At 48.1% G+C, this 14,577-nt stretch overlaps 1 protein-coding gene across 1 annotated transcript in view; it reads right to left on the bottom strand.

Moving 5' to 3' along the window:
• The window catches only part of LOC142312570 (uncharacterized), a 184,696-nt gene that overhangs the window by 90,614 nt on the left and 79,505 nt on the right, over positions 1 to 14,577 (bottom strand). The window contains 1 exon segment of the mRNA XM_075351561.1: positions 11,199 to 11,330. Within this exon segment, the coding sequence (XP_075207676.1) occupies positions 11,199 to 11,330 (132 nt within the window).

The following is a 14,577-nucleotide window of genomic DNA, read 5'->3' as shown; positions in this document are numbered from 1 at the left end:
TGGGGTCAAATCGAAAGTGACGCACATCCAGCGTCGCAGTCGATATCGTAGTGTGCATATACTTTTTGATACGATTAACGAGCGCAAAAGCGTCGTTATCGTATCATCGGTGTAGGATCCGACATTTCCATAATGCCGATGCAGCGACAGCTACGATGCATTTCCTCGTTCCTGCGGCAGAACACATCGCTGTGTGTGAAGCCGCTGGAGCGAGGAACTTCTCCTTACCTGCGTCCCGGCTGCAATGCGGAAGGAAGGAGGTGGGCGGGAGGTTTAAGTCCTGCTCATCTCCGCCCCTCCGCTTCTATTGGCCGCCTACCGTGTGACGTCACTTTGACGCCGCACGACCCGCCCCCTTAGGAAGGAGGCAGGTCGCCGGCCAGAGCAACGTTGCAGGGCAGGTAAGTGCATGTGAAGCTGCCGTAGCGATAATATTTGCTACGGAAGCTATCACAAGATATCGCACCTGCGACGGGGGCGGGGACTATCGCTGCAGCGTCGGTAACACATTGTTACCGATGTTGCAGCGTGCAAAGCCAGTCTTAGATCTCTGGAAAGATCCATGGTTGTCCCATCATCATCATCATCAGGTGTAGCCATGTAAACCAAGTACTTGTAGGCTGTGTACGCACATTGCTTTTTTCATGCGTTTCTGCAGCGTTTTGAACTGCAGCGTTTTAATGGCAAAATGCATGCGTTTTGATTTTCAAGCAAAGTCTATGGGAAATAGGGCTTTCTTGTGCGCACAATGCTGATAAAAATGCAGCGTTTCAGTTGCAGAAAATTTGGCAAAATCTCTGCATTTAAAGAAGCAACATGTCAATTGTTTTTCCCATTTTGGCAGTATTTTGCTAACAATGGAGTCAATGAGAACTTTCAAAACGCATCTTATATCAAAATCCTAGCATTTTACATGCTTTTTTGGTGCAGAATAAACGCATGCGTTTTTAACTTTATATTAAGGGCATGATATGTCCCTTTACACACAGTCCGACAAATAAATTAATGAAAATCCAAAATTTATCATTATTTTATTCATAAATATTAGAACACAGTTAAATTATATTAAAATTAGCTATTTTGTGTATGATTTTAATTACGATATTTGTTATCTTTTTTTTTTCCCTTTTTTTCATAGTGTTTGTATGTTTAAACTTTATTTAGTAGTGTATTTGTAATCAAAACGCATCTGACTTCAAGCAAGGAAAAAGCATGTAAATTGCAGTAAAAACGCGGTTAAAACGCAAGCGTATTTTTAGCGTTTTTTTGTGGTCCTAACCAAATTTGACAAAGACAATTTCTGCCAGAGAATGCGTTTAGAACTGCAACTACCTCGACGCAAAGTGCGCACATAGCCTTATACGAAAAGGGAGCAATGAAAACTACTTCCACCCGATCCATCCGAATATTCCTCAGAACAATTGGAATCAAAGAAAATGGGAGAGAAGGCATAAACCAACCCCACAGGTCACTCTTAAGCCTGCTTTACACGTTGCAATTTTGCATACGATATCGTATGCGATGGTAACCGCCCCCATCTTATGTGTGGCACGTTCAATTTGTTGAATGTGCCGCACAAACAATTAACCCCCGTCACACGTACTTACCTTCCATACGACCTCGATGTGCGCGGCGAACGTCCACTTCCTGGAGTGGGAGGGACTTCGACGTCACGCAGCAGCCGGCCAATAGAAGCGGAGGGGCGGAGCTAAGCGGGACGTAAACATCCCGCCCACCTCCTTCTTTCCGCATTGTGGGCCGGGAGCCGCAGGACGCTGGTAAGATCTGTTCATTGTTCCCGGGGTGTCACACGCTGCGATGTGTGCTACCCCGGGTACGATGAACAATCTGACGTGCAATTCTAGAGAAAGGTACGATGTGTATGCGATGAACGTTTTACCGTTCAATCGCATTTGCACGTACCTGTCAGACACTGCAATGTACCTTACAATGCCGGATGTGCGTCACTTACGACGGGACCCCACCGACACATTGTAAGATACATTGCAGCGTGTAAAGCGGGCTTTAGAGAAGGGCATCCACCCCCTGGGGAGAATCTCATGGGTTTAGTGGGGAAAAAAAGAATGCTCTGACATTTTTGTTTGAACAATTTGCAAACAAGTCTTATAATGAAAACCCCCATCTGTGAGTAATATCCCAGAATATTACGGGGTTTAGAGACCATTCATGCATGTTGCGCACGGTAACCTATTCTTTTTTTCCGGCAGCAAGGGAAAACACCTGTCACATAAAAATAAAGAATTTTTACACTTACCTGTCTCCGATGCTGCTGTCTCTGCCTCTGCTGTTGCTTCTGGGCCCACTCATTATGATAATTGCATATTCACTGCACTCACTGCGGACCCAGAAGTAACAGCAGTGCTGGAGACAGCAGTACCGGGGGTCAGAAAGTATAACAGCTCACTGAAATTAAAATTTTGTAGTTGTGATACTTTTTAATGGCTAACTAAAATAAAATATATGATGATGTTATAAAGTAAGCTTTCGAGACATCTCAGGTCTCTTCCTCAGGCATGGTATGACAAAATATATCTGAAGAAACACAAATATATACACAAAACAGGGAAGAGGGATGCATAGTAAAAGGACATTTATGCTCTGTTTTGTGTATATATTTGTGTTTCTTCAGATATATTTTGTCATACCATGCCTGAGGAAGAGACCTGAGATGTCTCGAAAGCTTGCTTTATAACATCATCATATATTTTATTTTAGTTAGCCATTAAAAGGTATCACAACTACAAAATTTTAATTTTGTTTCTCTCACTGAGAGCAATCAATAATTTTTCAACTGGCTAACACGGTACCAAAACCTTTTTCTTTTAACTATCCAGATATCACACGGCTAGCACACGGTCACAGGCACCTAAACCACGGACCATGCAAACTATTCACGTTTTGCATGGACATGTGAAAGAAGCCTAAAATAGAGAATTGTGGTTTACACTGTGTGCAGAATTATTAGGCAAGAAGGGAATTTTGTTTACTTACCGTAAATTCCTTTTCTTCTAGCTCCAATTGGGAGACCCAGACAATTGGGTGTATAGGCTATGCCTCCGGAGGCCGCACAAAGTATTACACTTAAAAGTGTTAAGCCCCTCCCCTTCTGCCTATACACCCCCCGTGCTCCCACGGGCTCCTCAGTTTTGGTGCAAAAGCAAGAAGGAGGAAAAGAATTAAAAACTGGTTTAAAGTAACTTCAATCCGAAGGAATATCGGAGAACTGAAACCATTCAACATGAACAACATGTGTACACAAAAAAACAGGGGCGGGCGCTGGGTCTCCCAATTGGAGCTAGAAGAAAAGGAATTTACGGTAAGTAAACAAAATTCCCTTCTTCTTTGTCGCTCCATTGGGAGACCCAGACAATTGGGACGTCCAAAAGCAGTCCCTGGGTGGGTAAAATAATACCTTGTAAGAGAGCCGTAAAACGGCCTCTTCCTACAGGTGGGCAACCGCCGCCTGAAGGACTCGTCTACCTAGGCTGGCATCCGCCGAAGCATAGGTATGCACCTGATAGTGTTTCGTGAAAGTGTGCAGGCTCGACCAGGTAGCCGCCTGACACACCTGCTGAGCCGTAGCCTGGTGCCTCAAAGCCCAGGACGCGCCCACGGCTCTGGTAGAATGGGCCTTCAGCCCTGAGGGAACCGGAAGCCCAGCCGAACGGTAGGCTTCGAGAATTGGCTCCTTGATCCACCGAGCCAAGGTTGATTTGGAAGCCTGTGACCCTTTACGCTGGCCAGCGACAAGGACAAAGAGTGCATCCGAGCGGCGCAGGGGCGCCGTACGAGAAATGTAGAGTCTGAGTGCTCTCACCAGATCTAACAAGTGCAAATCCTTTTCACATTGGTGAACTGGATGAGGACAAAAAGAAGGTAAGGAGATATCCTGATTGAGATGAAAGGGGGATACCACCTTAGGGAGAAATTCCGGAACCGGACGCAGAACCACCTTGTCCTGGTGAAAAACCAGGAAAGGGGCTTTGCATGACAGCGCTGCTAGCTCAGACACTCTCCGAAGTGAAGTGACTGCTACTAGAAAAACCACTTTCTGCGAAAGGCGTGAGAGAGAAATATCTCTCATTGGCTCGAATGGTGGTTTCTGAAGAACCAGCAGCACCCTGTTCAGATCCCAGGGTTCTAACGGCCGCTTGTAAGGAGGAACGATGTGACAAACCCCCTGCAGGAACGTGCGTACCTGTGGAAGTCTGGCTAGGCGCTTCTGGAAAAACACAGAGAGCGCTGAGACTTGTCCCTTAAGGGAGCCGAGCGACAAACCCTTTTCCAGTCCAGATTGAAGGAAGGACAGAAAAGTGGGCAAGGCAAAAGGCCAGGGAGAAAAACCCTGAGCAGAGCACCACGACAGGAAAATTTTCCACGTCCTGTGGTAGATCTTGGCGGACGTTGGTTTCCTAGCCTGTCTCATAGTGGCAATGACGTCTTGAGATAACCCTGAAGACGCTAGGATCCAGGACTCAATGGCCACACAGTCAGGTTGAGGGCCGCAGAATTCAGATGGAAAAACGGCCCTCGGCCAGTCTGGAGCGACGAGGATGACGCGGCGGCAGTCGGCCCTGATCTTGCGTAACACTCTGGGCAACAGTGCCAGCGGAGGAAACACATAAGGGAGCTGAAACTGCGACCAATCCTGAACTAAGGCGTCTGCCGCCAGAGCTCTGGGATCTTGAGACCGTGCCATGAACACCGGTACCTTGTTGTTGTGCCGGGACGCCATGAGGTCGACGTCCGGCACCCCCCAGCGGCAACAGATCTCCTGAAACACGTCCGGGTGAAGGGACCATTCCCCTGCGTCCATGCCCTGGCGACTGAGATAGTCTGCTTCCCAGTTTTCCACGCCCGGAATGTGAACTGCAGAGATGGTGGAGGCCGTGGCTTCCACCCACATCAAAATCCGCCGGACTTCCTGGAAGGCTTGCCGACTGCGTGTGCCGCCTTGGTGATTGATGTATGCCACCGCTGTGGAATTGTCCGACTGAATTCTGATCTGCTTGCCTTCCAGCCACTGCTGGAACGCCTTCAGGGCAAGATACACTGCCCGTATTTCCAGAACATTGATCTGAAGCGAGGACTCTTGCTGGGTCCACGTACCCTGAGCCCTGTGGTGGAGAAAAACCGCTCCCCACCCTGACAGACTCGCGTCCGTCGTGACCACCTCCCAGGATGGGGGTAGGAAGGATTTCCCCTTCGATAATGAAGTGGGAAGAAGCCACCACCGAAGGGAAGCTTTGGTCGCCTGAGAGAGGGAGACGTTCCTGTCGAGGGACGTCGGCTTCCTGTCCCATTTGCGTAGGATGTCCCATTGAAGTGGACGCAGGTGAAACTGCGCGAACGGAACTGCCTCCATTGCTGCCACCATCTTCCCCAGGAAGTGCATGAGGCGCCTCAAGGGGTGTGACTGGCCTTGAAGGAGAGATTGTACCCCTGTCTGTAGTGACCGCTGCTTGATCAGTGGAAGCTTCACTATCGCTGAGAGGGTATGAAACTCCATGCCAAGATATGTCAGCGATTGGGCCGGTGTCAGATTTGACTTTGGAAAATTGATGATCCACCCGAAACTCTGGAGAGTCTCCAGGGTAGCGTCGAGGCTGTGTTGGCATGCCTCTAGAGAGGGTGCCTTGATCAACAGATCGTCCAAGTACGGGATCACCGAGTGACCCTGAGAGTGGAGGACCGCTACTACAGTAGCCATCACCTTGGTGAAAACCCGTGGGGCTGTTGCCAGGCCGAACGGCAGTGCCACGAACTGCAGGTGTTCGTTTTCTATGGCGAAGCGCAAGAAGCGCTGGTGCTCTGGAGCAATCGGTACGTGGAGATATGCATCCTTGATATCGATCGATGCAAGGAAATCTCCTTGGGACATTGAGGCGATGACGGAGCGGAGGGATTCCATCCGGAACCGCCTGGTCTTTACGTGTTTGTTGAGAAGTTTCAGGTCCAGGACAGGACGGAAAGACCCGTCCTTCTTTGGGACCACAAACAAGTTGGAGTAAAAACCGTGACCCTGTTGCTGAATAGGAACAGGGACCACCACTCCTTCTGCCTTCAGAGTGCCCAGCGCCTGCAGAAGAGCCTCGGCTCGCTCGGGAGGCGGGGATGACCTGAAGAATCGAGTCGGGGGACGAGAGGTGAACTCTATCTTGTAACCGTGAGACAGAATGTCTCTCACCCAACGGTCTTTTACCCGTGGCAGCCAGGTGTCGCAAAAGCGGGAGAGCCTGCCACCGACCGAAGATGCGGAGTGGGGAGGCCGAAAGTCATGAGGAAGCCGCTTTGGTAGCGGCACCTCCGGTGGCCTTTTTAGGACGTGACTTAGACCGCCATGCATCAGAGTTCCTTTGATCTTTCTGAGGTCTTGTGGACGAGGAGAATTGGGACCTGCCCGCGCCCCGAAAGGACCGAAAACTCGACTGCCCCCTCCTCTGTTGGGGTATTTTCGGTTTGGGCTGGGGTAAGGATGTATCCTTTCCCTTGGATTGTTTGATGATTTCATCCAAACGCTCGCCAAACAATCGGTTGGCAGAAATTGGCAAACTGGTTAAGCGCTTTTTGGAAACAGAATCTGCCTTCCATTCCCGCAGCCACAAGGCCCTGCGGAGTACCACCGAATTGGCGGCTGCAACCGCCGTACGGCTCGCAGAGTCCAGAACAGCATTAATAGCGTAAGACGCAAATGCCGAAGTCTGTGTGGTTATGGACGCCACCTGTGGCGCGGACGTGCGTGTGGCTGCGTCGATTTGCACTTGACCTGCTGAGATAGCTTGCAGCGCCCATACGGCTGCGAATGCTGGGGCAAAAGAAGCGCCGATAGCTTCATAGATGGATTTCAACCAGAGCTCCATCTGCCTGTCAGTGGCATCTTTGAGTGAAGCCCCGTCTTCCACTGCAAGTATGGATCTAGCTGCCAGTCTGGAGATTGGAGGATCCACTTTGGGACACTGAGTCCAACCCTTGACCACGTCAGGGGGAAAGGGATAACGTGTATCCTTAAGGCGCTTAGAAAAACGCTTATCTGGACAAGCATGGTGATTCTGGACTGCCTCTCTGAAATCAGAGTGGTCCAGAAACATACTCGGTGTACGCTTGGGAAACCTGAAACGGAATTTCTCCTGCTGTGAAGCTGACTCCTCCACCGGAGGAGCTGAGGGAGAAATATCCAACATACGATTGATGGACGCAATAAGGTCGTTCACTATGGCGTCCCCGTCCGGAGTATCAAGATTGAGAGCGGCCTCAGGATCAGAATCCTGATCAGCTGTGTCCGCATCATCAACTAGAGATTCCCCCCGCTGAGACCCTGAACAATATGAGGATGTCAAGGGAATTGTCAAGCGAGCTCGCTTAGTCGGTCTGGGGCCGGGGTCTGTGTCAGAACCCTCAGCCTGGGATCCATGAGACACCCCAGGAGGACATTGTTGGTCCAACTGAGGTGGGCCAGGGGACAAAGATTCAACAGAGTCCCTGTGCTGAGATACCGGCCTGGACTGCAAGGCTTCTAGTATCTTAGCCATAGTCTCAGAGAGTTTTGCAAACTCTGTCCCCGTCACCTGAACAGTGTCAGCAGGTGGCTCCCCCTGGGCCCCCCTTAGCAGAGGCTCTAGCTGAGTAAGTGCCACAGGGGGCGAACAGTGCTCACAATGAGGGTCAGTGGAACCTGCCGGTAGCGGGGTCATACATGCGGCGCAGGCAGCATAATAAGCCTGTGTTTTGGCACCCCTGCCTTTCGTGGGCGCCATGCTATTATCTTCCCTGAGAAACACAATAGGGTATATAGCCAGAAATCAACTGTGCACCATACAGTGTAAAATATCTATACCATAAACATATAATGTTACACTACTGCACAATGGGGCTAGCACCACAGGTGCTGCTTACCACCCGCTTAAAGCGGTTGTGAGGCCACCAGAGTCCCTGCCTGAGTCTCCCAGACTTTGTCCCCCTCTGTAGCGTCCAAGGAGCTGACAGGAATGGCTGCCGGCGTCCTGAGGAGAGGTGGGAGCCGTGGGCGTGGCTCAGAAAGTGCGGGAGCTGGTGCCTGCACTGTGCACAGTGAGGGGAGTGGAGTATGCAAAGCATGCTCCAACCCTCAGTGCTGCTCGTTCTGTGCAGCGTCCCGCCCTTCCCCTGCCTGTCAGGGCTGTGGGCGGGAGGAAAGGAAACTAGGCCGCAAAAAGCCGGGGACTCTAGTAATAAACGCGGCCGCCGTAAAAGCGCGGCCGGCGCGAAAGTCCCCGGCGCACTACAAGTCCCAGCCGCGCCGCAGTGTTTCCCTGGCAGCGGCGGTTAGTGCGGCAGTCCCTATACATAAACACACTCAGCAGCGCTGAGTGTGTAATGGCACATATTAACCCGGTCAGCGCCGCGGTCCCCGGTGCACTAGCACACCCAGCAATGCTGGAGTGTTGCTGTGCGCGGTCCCCACGGGGACACAGAGTACCTCCAAGTAGCAGGGCCATGTCCCTGAACGATACCCGGCTCCTATCCAGCAGTCTCCCAGGAGTTGTGGATGAAGCACGGTCTCAGTGCCTGGAGACCGATAGGATCCCACTTCACCAGAGCCCTGAGGGGGATGGGGAAGGAAAGCAGCATGTGGGCTCCAGCCTCCGTACCCGCAATGGATACCTCAACCTTAACTACACCGCCGACAAGAGTGGGGTGAGAAGGGAGCATGCTGGGGGCCCTATATGGGCCCACTTTTCTTCCATCCGATATAGTCAGCAGCTGCTGCTGACCAATCTGTGGAGCTGTGCGTGCGTGTCTGACCTCCTTCGCACAAAGCAAAAAACTGAGGAGCCCGTGGGAGCACGGGGGGTGTATAGGCAGAAGGGGAGGGGCTTAACACTTTTGAGTGTAATACTTTGTGCGGCCTCCGGAGGCATAGCCTATACACCCAATTGTCTGGGTCTCCCAATGGAGCGACAAAGAAATGAGTATTTTGATAATTTTTATACATGTTGTCCTACTCCAAGCTGTATAGGCTGAGAGCCAACTACCAATGAAGTAAATCAGGTGATGTGCATCTCTGTAATGAGGAGGGGTGCGGTGTAATGACCTCAACACCCTATATAAGGTGTGCTTAATTATTAGGCAACTTCCTTTCCTTTGGCAAAATGGGTCAGAAGAGAGATTTGCCGAGCTCTGAAAAGTCCATATTGTGAGCTGTCTTGCAGAGGGACGCAGCAGTCTTGAAATTGCCAAACTTTTGAAGCGTGATCACCGAACAATCAAGCGTTTCATGGCAAATAGCCAACAGGGTCGCAAGAAGAGTGTTGGGCAAAAAAAGCGCAAAATAACTGACCATGAATTGAGGAAAATCAAGCGTTAAGCTGCCAAGATGCCATTTGGCCATATTTCAGAGCTGCAACGTTACTGGAGTATCAAAAAGCACAAGGTGTGCCATACTCAGGGACATGGCCAAGGTAAGGAAGGCTGAAAAACCACCACCTCTGACCAAGACACAAGATAAAACGTCAAGACTGGGCCAAGAAATATCTTAAGACTGATTTTTCAGGGGTTTTATGGACTGATGAAATGAGAGTGACTCTTGATGGGCAGATGGATGGGCCAGAGGCTGGATCAGTAAAGGGCAGAGGCTCCACTCCGACTCAGACGCCAGCAAGGTGCAGGTGGGCACTGGTATGGGCTGGTATCATCAAAGATGAGCTTGTGGGACCTTTTCGGGTTGAGGATGAAGTGAAGCTCAACTCCCAGACCTACTGCCAGTTTCTGGAAGACAACTTCTGCAAGCAGTGGTACAGGAAGAAGTCGGTATCGTTTAACAAAAACATGATTTTCATGCAGGACAATGCTCCATTACATGCATCCAACTACTCCACAGCGTGGCTGGCCAGTAAAGGTCTAAAAGATGAAAAAATAATGACATGGCCCCCTTGTTCACCTGATCTGAACCCCATAGAGAACCTGTGGTCCCTCATAAAATGTAAAATCTACATGCAGGGAAAACAGTACACCTCTGGGAACAGTGACTGGAGGCTGTGGTGGCTGCTGCACACAATGTTGATCATAAACAGATCAAGCAACTGACAATCTATAAATGGTAGGCTGTTGAGTGTCATCATACAGAAAGGTGGCTATATTGGTCACTAATGTTTTGGGGTTTTGTTTTTGCATGTCAGAAATGTTTATTTCTACATTTTGTGCAGTTATATTGGTTTACCTTGTGAAAATAAACAAGTGAGATGAGAATAGATTTGGTTTATATTAAGTTGCCTAATAATTCTGCACAGTAATAGTTACCTGCACAAACAGAATCCTCCTAAGATAGCCAAATCTAAAAAACACCTCCAACTGCCAAAATTATTAAGCTTTGATATTTATGAGTCTTTTGGGTTGATTGAGAACAGAGTTGTTGATCAATAATAAAAAAATCCTCTAAAATACAACTTGCCTAATAATTCTGCACACAGTGTATATGAGAAACATTATGTCTAAAGAAAGAAAATGCTGCATTAGAGCATAAAACTCTCCTCCCATCTGTGACACACGGTGGCTGTAGTATCATGCTTTTATCACTCACAGAAACGTGATACTGGATCATTGTCCTCATAGAAAATAATGAAGTGGAATATTTTTTGACTCTTGTTTGATGTATTCTGACTCACAAAAACGTAAGACGTGATGGCGACGGAACACACCTGGATTTCGCATTGACTGTACTCACGTTCATATTGATTTCTCTGATAGTTTAACTCAGCCACAATCTCATTGCAAGAAGACTCCAGGAAAAGAGGAATACTTTAACTGAAAATCTTGTACTGATGATAAATGCAGCAGGTAAAAAGAGTGATTTTGTCAGACAGCATGTTATATGTAAGATGGCTGGTACAAAACACTACATGGAGAAGACGGGCTGGGAATGATGACATCACAGTGCTACAGGGAGGAGGAAGGGACAAAATACAAGGAAAATGAAAGCTTCTGCCTAGCAACAGAAAGGCAATATACAGCAGTGAAAACATTAAATAAATCCCAAGTCGTGGGACAGAACAACATGTGTGAAAGTGTAATTTAGTTTTAGGTCAAATTTATGCAGAGATATGGCAAATTCTGAAGGGTTCACAAACTTTCAGGCACCACTGAATGTCCATCTCTTATTACCATAGATAATGATGTAATGTGACGTCACCAGAACCTCTCACCTCTCCAGTAATCCGGAAGAGGATCTCCAGGGTGAGGTTTATTAACCTCTCCACCATCTTGTCTCTGTCCTTATTCATCCTCGATGGGTCAATCAGGAAAATTATGTTATCAAGATCTTCACTGAGAGGATCCTAGCTTGTGGGAATCTGAAAGGAAAGAAGATAAGTAAAATCATCCAAAATCCCATTGAATAAATACAATTACTAAGTATAAGGCTATGTGCCCACGCTGCGGAAAATGCGCGGATTTTGCCGCGGATTTCTCGTGGAAAAGCCGCGGATTTTCCAGAAATCTGCAGCACAGCTACTCCCCAGCCATTTCTATGGCATTTGGGAAATGCTGTGCCCACACTGCGGATTTTTGCGCAGCGGAAATCGTGCGGATTTTTGTGCGGAAAAATCTGCAGCATGTTAATTATTGTTGCAGATTTTCGTGCGGATTTTGCCTATTCAATTGAATTAATAAAAAATCAAAATCCACATCAAATCCGCACCTATGAAAAGGTGCGGATTCCGGGGGAAAGCTGCGGATTTTGATGCAGAAAAATCCGCAGATACAGAGTCCCGTGGGCACATAAGGGAAAACATGTTATTCACATCCTGGGAAGGAGTCACTGTGCTGTTCCTACCGGTTTTCTTTAAAACCTTTAATGTTATATCCACTGTTACCTAGGTTTTGTTATACATGTTCATGCTTGCACTTTGCTGCCATCTACTGGTCAGGCCCTTCTGTTCCCCTGGTTCTTTTTAGCCCAGCCTGTGGGAGTGTTTTCAGCCCTACATGTGACCTCACAGCCTGCCTCCAAGTTAGTTTCACTTTTAGTCAGTGCGTCATGAGGAGCACATCTATCTCTACTTTGCGCTTCAGAAAAGCAAAGTTTTCGACCAGTAGCAGCTCTAGAATAATTATCACAAGACTACCACAGTTACAGTCACTTCATCACTGTATAGCTGCACATTTTTTTCATGGAGGAAAGATAAACCACCATTGCTTCACCTCAGTGTGTGTACATTTGAATCCATCCATCCTGGAGCGCTCTGGTCATGTCTGCCTCACATAGTGGAAACGAAGTTAAGACTCCTCACACTTCTACCCAACTACCTGCCTTCAATCGCCTCTAAGTGGGGACAGAACACTCACGTGAGCTCCTTCCACACGTGGCAGATGACTGCTGTAGTCAATAGCCAACATTTGTTTCTAATGGCCACTATTTAAATAGAACGCTCACTGGTGTCCGCGCGCATCGGCTCCCATCGGACATTACAGAGTAACACAACTCAACGCATACCAAGAAGATTGAGGGTCTTTTTTTTGCAAGTTTACGACCTAAGAGGAAACAGTGGGAACACAAAACGTACAAAAAGTGTTCGTCATGTATGGTTTAGCCATCATTACAATAAATTGGGGCATTCAAATAACGCTGCATGAACTGGTCATCATCCAGTATTTGTACCCAGGGGCGGAACTATCGCAATCACAGGGATCGCAAACGTGACCGAGCCCGGGGGTGAGGTCTCCCCAGCTTGAGCTGGATATGCGTCCGAGGCCGCACATGCAACTGAAATGAGTCACAGTGCAGAGACTGGTCAGGTCCCTGTACTGCGATACATGCTGCCGGCCAAACTGAAGTCGGTAGCTTTCATCTGCATCCCAGTGACTGAGGGCGGCGCATTGCAATGACGTCATGTGTTGAAATAGCACCGACACTGATGAAAGCTGCCGGCCACTGCATGCTGGCTACACAGGAGAACGCTGCGCGACTTGGGAGCCAGGAAGGGTGAGTACAATGTTGTTGTTTTTTGATTTAGACAGAGCGGAGACATATTTACAAGGATGGGGGCATATATACCAAGGAGAGGGACAGTATACACCAGGAGGGCCCCAGGAGGGGGACAGTAGATACCAGGAGGGGGGCAGTATTGCAACATATATACAAGAATGATGACATATATACCAGGATGGCAGACATTTTTACAAGGATGGGGATAGATATATATATATATATATACACACATACATACACACACACACACACACAGGTTATATATACACACACACCAGGATATAGGTTAGGATGGGGGACATATATACCAGGATCGAGGGACATATATACCAGGAAGAAGCCCAGGATGGGGGATATTACTACATAATGGGGAGAAGCTCTTATGTCTTTATAGGATTTAGAACGCTAAATGTATACATATATAAAGTCATCTGACCAACATAAGGTGGGGGGCCAGGTCCAATTTTTGCACCAGGGCCCATCGACCTCTAGTAACAATACTGTGTGTACCCATACAGATACAAAGTGCATGTGTGGGAAAAAGATGATACAAGGGACCAGATTCTGAGGAAAATTTAGGAAGGGATAGCAGGCAATAGATAGATTACGGAGTTGATTGGTACTTTTCTAATAAAAAAAAATGCATTTTAGGGCACATTTAAAACTGTAGATACTGGGAATAATGGAACTGTCCTCGGTAGTGCATTCCAGAGACTTGGTGCAGCTCACAAGAAACTTTGGAGACGGGAGAAAGAGGTTCAGATAAAAGAGGATGTCAGTGTCAGGTTTCCTTTAAAAATGCAGCATGATGAGGGTCTGCAGTAACTGGCAGCAGCCACTAAACTATGGACTGTGGTGTGCAGCTCCATGTCTACATCTGTCTGCTGATAACAGATGTTCACGGGAAGGATAAAATTGATGAGCTAACCAAAAGGATAAGCCATAAACATCATAGTTGAGGGGAATCTGTCAGTAGGTTCAACCCCCCTAAGCTGTATACACGGGCATACAGATAATAGGAAGTTGAATAAAATGACACCTTGATCTCTGGAATCCGATGTCTTACTCCAGAGAAATCAAAGTTTTCCTAATATGTAAATGAGCTGTTAAGATCTCTGGGGCGGACATAGATCTCCCTGAGAACCTGCCTACAGAGCTTATTGTAAATGAAAAGGGGAGTTACCAGTGTGAGAAATGTCCATAAGAGCGGGCTGTCAGTCATTACTAGTGATGGGCGATCCCCCCCGATAGTCAGGATCGGGAGCCTCGCCCGATCATTTTGTAAAGATCGGGATCGAGATAACACAATCTTGCATCTGATCACCGATCTCGGGCTTTACAGTAATGGGATGGGGCAGGAGGGGGGGTGGGGGTGGGGGGGTTTGTAAAATAAAGAATATAGTTTATAATAAACTTTGTCGTTATACTTACAGGTCCCGCGACGCATCCTGGAGACCCTGTCTCCCGGTCGCTTCTACTTGATCATTCTGTGCCGCCGAATTAAAAAAGGACCTTCCGATATGTCATGGCCATGTGACCAGTCAGGTGTGAATGTTGTATTACCTCGTTGGTTACAGACTGGTCACATGACTATG

This window comes from Anomaloglossus baeobatrachus, chromosome 5, assembly GCF_048569485.1.
Source record: "Anomaloglossus baeobatrachus isolate aAnoBae1 chromosome 5, aAnoBae1.hap1, whole genome shotgun sequence".
NCBI lineage: Eukaryota > Metazoa > Chordata > Amphibia > Anura > Aromobatidae > Anomaloglossus > Anomaloglossus baeobatrachus.
This window is presented reverse-complemented; position numbering and strand designations above follow the sequence as displayed.